This window comes from Athene cunicularia (assembly GCF_003259725.1).
Source record: "Athene cunicularia isolate RWA chromosome 1 unlocalized genomic scaffold, athCun1 chr1_part1, whole genome shotgun sequence".
Classification (NCBI taxonomy): domain Eukaryota; kingdom Metazoa; phylum Chordata; class Aves; order Strigiformes; family Strigidae; genus Athene; species Athene cunicularia.
The window spans coordinates 101,838,885-101,847,342 of record NW_020799091.1 but is presented as its reverse complement, the minus strand read 5'-3'; the positions used below and the strand labels follow the sequence as shown (position 1 = coordinate 101,847,342).

The 8,458-nt window shown below is 45.3% G+C and overlaps 1 protein-coding gene across 1 annotated transcript in view; it reads right to left on the bottom strand.

Annotated features, from left to right (window-relative positions):
* The window catches only part of MRPL39 (mitochondrial ribosomal protein L39), a 15,468-nt gene extending 11,103 nt beyond the window's left edge, over window positions 1-4,365 (bottom strand). Inside the window, exons 1-2 of the mRNA XM_026846696.1 lie at window positions 4,258-4,365; window positions 431-482 (exon numbers count right to left, since the gene is read on the bottom strand). Of these exons, the coding sequence (XP_026702497.1) occupies window positions 431-482; window positions 4,258-4,365 (160 nt within the window). The remainder of the gene's footprint in view (window positions 1-430; window positions 483-4,257) is intronic.
* Window positions 4,366-8,458: the final 4,093 nt, after the last annotated feature.

The following is an 8,458-nucleotide window of genomic DNA, read 5'->3' as shown; positions in this document are numbered from 1 at the left end:
GAAGGGATGCCCACACATCACGCCGGTGCTCGAGGCGGAGCGAGGGTCAGTCCCTGTTCCCACCCCGCGGCCGTTCGCGCTCTCTGCAGAGGCCCCCTGAGGTCTGTATTAGTTCCCGAGCGCTGAGGGCGGGGTGCGTGGCCCCCTCCCTCCCTTTGCCGCTGCAGTGCTACCCTGGGCAGTAATGTCATCCCCGACACCGGCGTCTTCTGGGGGGCCCTACGGTGTATGTTCAGCCGCCTGGCAGGGAGGATCACAAACACGCAGTACGGGGGCTACAGCATTCACATTAACGGCCGGCAGGCTGTTGGAGAAGCGGTGGTGCCCGGCTCCCCGCTATGGCAGAGCCGTGGCCGGGCCGCAGCACGCACAGGCTGCCAAGTCTCCCGGTAACTCCAGCGCCACACCGCCTGCTCCCCTTCGCCACCACGGCCCCGCTCCGCTGGGCTTGCACGGCGAGGTTTTGTAGTGAGGGAGTGTCGCTGTAGAGACGGACAAAGCGACACACAACACACTCACATGGGTGAACAAGCGGCTGGGGTTTTTATTACTAAAAGCGTGCAGGTTTATATATTTCAGGTGTCAGAGTGTTACAATATAATTGGTCAAAAAGTTGGTTTTAACATTCTCATTGGGTAACCTGCTTGCTGTGTAGTCATCAGTCCCTTGAAAGTTACTTGCTTTAAGCAAAGCTTCTTTCTCAAGGGTACACTGGAATCTCGTCAAGGTCAAACTCTTCTTCAGTCAGGTTATCAGCAGACCGACAATTCCCACTTTTTTTATTTGTGCTAAAAATATTGCAAGAACAGTTTTTTGCAGGGCCCTTTGCAAGAAACTGACAAAGCAAGGCAACATCAATAACACAACCACAGCTAGCAAAATAATTAGTCCCACAGTCTTGACCAAAGATATTAACCATCCAGATAGTCTGCAGCCTTTGAACATTTTTGTTAACTAAATCTAGATTATCATGCACCCATAAATGTTCTACTCCTTCTTTTAGCTGCTGTATGCTTTTATGGATTGACTCGGAGTGATCCGATAAATGCATACAACACATTCCTTCAAAATCTTTGCACCCATGCCCTTGTGCTAAAAGCAAAAAAATTATGGCAGCTTTATTCTACAAAGTAGCATGTCTAACACTATCTACATCATGTCTAACACTATCTACCCACTAAGTGCCAGTGATGTAGCCCTGTCCTGTCTACTCAGCCAACACCCCAAATCAGACGATTTCTTTAGCGCAGCTGAGCAGCGACTCCTGGTGCAAAAAAGGAGGATGCGATAATTTGACCTGGATTCCAAAATGTTACTTTGTCATCACAGTTCTCAGCAAATTGATGTGTATTCCTTATATGTCACAATTTTTTGTGTATCATTGTAATACTAGGTGTTAGCAAAGTAAGAGGACCAAGGCTACATGGGCCGCCATTAAGTTTTGATGGCAGTCGTCCCCAGGCTCTAACCCCATATATTAAGAATATTCCAGGGGGTAGAGCAATGGGAACACCAAATGACTGAGATACGTTCAGATTGGTATAGGCACACCAAGACATTGCATTGCGATGAATCGGTAAAGTGGCACTTACATTCTGTCCTTTACATTTTGTACTACTTTTTTTTACTACTATAATTAAAAAACAGGCAGGCATCCATGATTACTGATCCTAGTAGTTCCAGTTCTTGTGTTTCCTGTACCACTTGAGGGAAGTGAGCATACACCAAATCCCAATTGTCCATACAGCTTTTTGGAGAGTTGCAGAGATCCACGTTGCACAGTGGGTTCTGCATTGTGTCTACTGGCAATCCCACCAAGCACGTGGAGAATGGGTTTTCAGGGCTCACAGTAGAGAGACACAAAGTTTCCTGATGTGTCATGTTTGCCAGAGTTACCCAGACATTCTGCTTGGGTTGTGGAATTACCCATTCTTCACCAAGATGTTGGTTCCAGCACAGGCTGAACACACTGAGCAGGAACCCAGCGAGGGCTGGCATCTGCAGAGACACAAGCATAACTGCGACAGGCAGAGGAAACAAGCAGCCGATTCAATGTGAATGACAGAGCAAGCTTCAACTTAATTGAAAGAAATCACACCTTATATAAGCACTCTACAATAATCATACATACTACTCACAAATCTATTGGATACAGGTAAAAGGCTACATTATAATATCCCAGCCCCTTGTGGCATCTCAGGCATGTCACAACATCTTCCTTCTTCTGGCCTGCTTCTTTCCCAGGGCTGTTTTTCTATCACCCCCAAGGTCATAATGTACCTCAGTTTCTCTCTTTGTTAACATAACAGTCCTTTGTTAGCATAACTGTACCCTGGGTTTTTTCCTTTGTTTACCTCAGGTGGCTGTGACCAGCTCCTGCAGGGAGATATGGCCTTGCTCTCTGCAAGCCGTTCTCCAACACATAACCCCTATCCCAGGTTAATAATTCACACAGTCCACTCCATTGGCCAGTAACCAAATCTTTAGTATGTACTTTGACACCCTTTTGCAAATCCTGTTTGGAAAAAAGAGAGGAAAAATGTTGAAAAAGAGGAGGTAGAGAATAATTATCCCCATAATGGAGAAAGTTAAGAACATAAACTGTTTTATCTAAACAGGCCTGGGGTGATTCCCCAGTCATTCCCCCTTTTTGTTTTTGAAGCTGTCACTTCAATGTGCCATGTGCACATTCAACAATTGCTTGCCCTGTTGGGGAACGGGGAATACCCCTAATATGAGTAACACCCCACAAATTGAAAAACATTATAACTTTCTTCGAAACATATGATGGGCCATTGTCTATTTTGATTTGGTGTGGCACCCCAAGCATAGAAAAGGCCTTCTGCAAATGTCGAACCACATCTTTTCTAGTTACCCCATTATGTGCTGTTGCTACCAAGGCACGAGAATAAGTATCAATAGAAACATGAACATATTTCTGTCAGTGAAATTCATCTATATGAGGAACATCAGTTTGCCAAATTTGTAGAGCCTGCATACCTCTGGGGTTGGTACCGAAATACACTGGAGTGTGAGTTCCTTGACAATCAGGACAGGCAGCTACTATAGGGCAAGCTTCAGTGTGAGATAGACCGAACTGCTGTCGTAAAGCTTGAAAGCCTTGATGAAAAAATGGATGAGATAATACAGCTTGTTGCTTCATGTTAGGAATAGGACCCAGACCCATAGCAGAAACAAGAGCGTCTGCTCTAGCATTGCCTTCCATGTAAAACCCTGGTAAAGTAGTATGACTATGGACATGTGTGACAAAATAAGGTTATTCCAGAGTTCCAAAAGCACATCAAATAATAATTGATTGTCTGAGTCAGGACTACTTTATCCAATCAAGTAACCAAGTTGGCTACATATGCTGAATCAGTTACAATATTCACAGAAGTAAAAATAGAGAAGGCAACAGCCATGGCACATAACTCCACTACCTGTGGGGAACCTTTCTGATGTACTACCTTGTTTTTCCAATCATGGTTTTCATACCATACTACTGCTGCCTTACTTGTTTTTCCTGAGCCATCTGTAAAAAAGTGAGGCCTTTCACAGGTTCTGGTTGGCTTACATTTTTCTGACCAAATGGTACTTCCTGAGCAAATTTCAGCAGTGGGTGTGATGGCAGGTGATATGATATCTGATCTTGAAAACCTGCCATGGCTGCCTGCATTTTAATTATTTGCCAGGCACCATTCAAAATACCAGTTTTGCGCAGGTAAAACAACAGTAGCCAGATCATGCCCTGTTAGTTCTAAACATCACTTTCTCGTTTCTATGATTACGTCAGAAATAAGTTCAAACAGTCCAGGAGCAGTTTTTTGTGGCTGGAATGACGGAAACATCCATTCTAGAATATGTAATGGGTCATCCCATTCAGGGTTCCATTGTACTAGAGCACCAAATGGTACAGTTTTGTCGATTAGTACAAAGAACTGTACTACCTGAGACAGATCTATTTGAGAGACAAATTTCTCAGGTATAGATTGTTCTACCATATGAATTACACTTAATGCTTCCTTGTTTAGTATTCCGGGTTCTGCTGGATCATTAGAATGTTTTAGTAACTCCAATAATGGTTGCAACTGAGCCAATACTCTGTCCAAGATAGGGCCTTATCCAAATTAAGGATCCCATCAGTTCCTGTACATCATTGAGAGTTTTAATTTCAAGGTTGAATTTCACAGATTGGGGCATAACCTGCTTGCTTGTAACTGTCATTCCCAGATATTTCCATAGTTACACCTTTTTTACCTTTTCAGAAGCAACAACCAATCCATATTGTTGCAACAACTCTCTGGCTAAATGCTCCATGCTGTTCAACTGCTCCTTGCTGTCTGCTGCTAACAGGATGTCATCCATATAATGGTACCAATAGCTAGCAGGGAACTTGTTGGAGAACGGCTTGCAGAGAGCAAGGCCATGGGTCTCTGCAGGAGCTGATTGCAGCCATCTGAGGTAACAAAGGAAAAAACCCAAGGTATAGTTATGCTAACAAAGGACTGTTATGTTAACAAAGACAGAAACTGAGGTACACAACGGCCTTGAGTATGATGGTAAACATCCTGGGGAAAGAAGGCAGGCCAGAAGAGGGAAGATGTTGTGACATACCTGAAATGCCACAAGGGGTTGGGATATTATAATGTAGCCTTTTACCTGTATCCAATAGATTTGTGAGTAGTATGTATGATTACTGTAGAGTGCTTATATAAGGTGTGATTTCTTTCAATTAAGTTGAAGCTTGCTCTATCATTCACATTGAATCAGCTGCATGCTTCCTCCGTCCGCCGCAGGAACTTTTCTCTCACAGGTGACAAAGAATGGGCTACAAACCATCGACAAATTGTTGGTGAATTTTTCATGCCTTGTGGCAAAACTTTCCAATGGTACCTTTTCAAAGGTTCTGCATGATTTAGAGAAGGCACAGAGAATGCAAATTAGTCTTTATCTTGGGATGCCAATAGGATAGTAAAGAAGCAGTCCTTCAAATCCATCACAATGATTTCCCAATCCATAGGAATCATGGCAGGTGAGGTAGTAGAGTTCCCACTGTGGTCATAACAGCATTTATTTCCATAGGTCATGCAAAACCTGCCATTTTCCTAATTTCTTTTTCATTACAAACACTGGAGTATTCCATGGGCTGTGAGAAGGCTCGGTACATCCAGCAGCTAGCTGTTCCATCACCAACTCCTGCAGGGCCTTTAATTTCTCTGTAGGCAAGGGCCACTGATCTACCCACACAGGGTCACTTGTTAGCCAGGTTAATGCAAGTGTGGGTTGCTCTGTGCCCTGCAGCACAGTGGCCCCTGTCAAAAATCCATAGTAATCTTCACTCCCCACTGTGACAAACAGTCCCTCCCCCATAGGTTATGGGGGGCTGTTGTCACATAGGGCTTGACGGTCGCCTGTTGACCCTCAGGATTGGTGATCAGAACAGGCGTAGCTGCTACCCCTCCTTGTGTTGACCCTCCCAGTCCTACCACTCCCATTCCCGTGTTTGCAATTGGCCAGGTGGGTGGCCACGAGTACTGAGATATAACAGTGAACGTCAGCTCCTGTGTCCAGAGACCCGTAAGTTTTACTGCTGTCGGCGAGTGCCCTCTGCTGGATAGTGTACAGGCCATCTGCGGTCTTGGTGATGAGACAGTCTGTGACCAGACCACCTCCGGGGGTCCTGTGGAACCAAATCCTCCGTCATGTCGCTCCTGACGTTCTGTTTTGGGAACACAGCTCAAAAATGGTATAAGTTGAGCAATTCGAGTTCCTTTGGGAATGGTTACAGGTGGATAGGGAGTAGAAATCATAGCACAAATTTGCCCAGTATAATCAGCATCGATAATTCCCACATGCACAATCAATCCATTTAAAGTACTGCTAGACCTCCCGATCAATAAGGCACTCAACCCTCGCCCTATAGGTCCTTTTGCATCTAACGATATTTTAACGACGTCTGTCGTTGAAATGGTTACTGTGTCGGCAGCGGATACAGCCATGCCTGCTGATCCAGTGGCAGAAGGGTAGGTGACCTGGGTAGCTCTCAGGAAAGGGTTGCTGGAGGGAATTTGTGCCTTCGTGCGCCCTCTCGCGCTCTTCTTGCCGTTTCCCTGAAGAGATTGTCCGCCGACATGAAATTTGGACCGGCAGTGTTTGGCAAAGTGCCCTATTTTTCCACAGCAGCTGGAGGTTACTCCTGCGGAATTGCTGGCAGAGTTTCTTGGATTTTTTTGTTTGGCAGGACAATCTGCTTTAACCTGTCCCTCCTGCCCACATCCAAAGCCCTTGGGAGCGGATTTAGCCTTCATGGCCGTAGCTAGTACAGCCACTTTATGCTCCACAGTGCCAACTTTAGAGCAGGCAGCAACCATATCAGGTACAGAGGGCTCTCCAGGCATAGCTTCAATAATTTTTTGGCAGTCTACATTGGCATTATCTTTTGCCAATTGCTTACACAATATCTGCCGCAGTCCATCATCGTCTACTTGTTTTTCTAAAGTGGCAGAAATTTTTTCAACAAACTGCAAAAACGGTTCTCTGGGTCCCTGCTGGATAGCAACATATTTCTGCTTCGGGGCCACTAACTCCATGGTTCTTTTTAAGGCATTAATTCCTGTTTGTTGGGATTGTTCTAAAATAAGGGGGTGCCATGACACCTGTAATTGAGGATTACTAAACAGTCCTTCTCCTAGTAAAGCATCTTCACCAATGCCAAGCCGTGGATCGCCCTGCGGCAGTCCCCTGTTATTATTTGCAGTGGCTCGAGCCATTTGCCTCCAGGTAGACTGAAAGACCACAAGCTGTATAGGCTGAAATAACACTTGTGCAAGATGAGTAATATCATAAGGACATAACAAGTTGGTACTGATGATTCTAATTAACTGCATAACCTCAGGGGAGTTAATACCAAACTTTGCTGATTTTGTTTGTAAATCTTGCACCAACTTCCACAAGATGGGGCTGTGTTCGTCCTGTTCGTTAGTGCCAGCCACTGCCTTATAAACAGGAACTGCTCCTGGGGCACTGGTACCATTGCAAGTTTGCAGACGACATGGGGCGAGTTTTTCAACCAGATCCCAGTTTCCTACTTCGGCCGCTTGCTTTCTAACCTGCGCCCAGAACCGACTGGGATGACGAGGCTTAACAGTCACAGTAGCAGGGGGCAAAGTCCACAGGAGGGTGGATTTGCTGACACAGTCAGGGTCTCCGATCTGTAACGTTCTAATTGCATTTTTTACTGCGCCTGCTCCTCCCTCCTCCTCTTCATCCTCATCACTACTGTCCCCCAGGGAAGGCAAAGGGATCTGAGAGGGATTCACTGCTGATTCTATTTCTGTCTCTTCCTCTGCGAGGGGTGCAGTAGGTTCTATAAGGTTAGAGCTTTGTTTCATCATCTGTAACTGCTGACTAGGCATTTGATGTTGACTAGGTGGAGGTGCTCGTGAATGACATTTGACAGACCCTGCAGAGGGGTTTTTGCGCACTACAGAAGACAGAAATGAACAGTCTTTAACTTGAGCAGACTGCCTCGAGCTTTTGTCCTTATCATTTGCCAAAGAAACATGCATATGAGTGACGGAAGAGGAGTGAGGTAACTGGAACTCCTCTTTTCCCACAGAGGGGGCACTGGGTACAGTAGGTTTGCCTTTATTAGCAAATTCTTCTAGCTGCTGAGCAGGGATTTTATAATTGAACCGATGGGAATAGTTTTTTGGTGACTTCCAGGTGTTCACAACTTTAATCTGATCAGCAGGTGATGGGTAACTAGAGGATTTGTTTAGTTTCTTATTTAGATCTTTAGATGAAGTATTAGACAAATTAGGCTCCGCAGGGAGCTGTAACACTCCCATTTTCTCTGTTACAGTTTCCATGTCACGGTGTTTATCAGAGCATTTTTCCTTATCAGAGCATTTTTTCTTTGTCTCAGCAGTTGCTGCCTCTAGTTCCCTTTCCTTACTGTCCGGCTCTGCTTTCCATTCTTTTAAAGTCTCACTCAGCAGCGACCAAGTAGTAGCCAATTCTGATGCATCTTTTGACCCTTTAGAAATTGCATCCCATAATTTTTGCCCTACTTCTTGCCACGCTGTTACACTAAACGCCGTGGCAGCTGTTACTTCAAGTCCTTGCATTTTACTCCAAATGAGCATTTGCTTTAGCCGGTATTCATTAGTCTTAACACCTTTACAGCTAAGTAATGCTTTCCATATGGACAGTATTGTTTCGTCTTCTTTCGTTAAATGCTGTCCCATGGCTATGGTCGCGATCCCGGTGGCTCACCTTAAGAGGTGTAAAAGTTCAGGTCCGGACCAAGCAGATTCCCACTGCTCTCAGCTTCACCGAGCTCCGTCCCGCTGCAGCCGTCCTGCAGCCCACCTTTGCTAAATCGCAAATCCCGAATCACATCCTTGTCAAATCGCCATCTCGCCCTTGTTGCACGTCGTTGTTTCTCGTCAGGGTC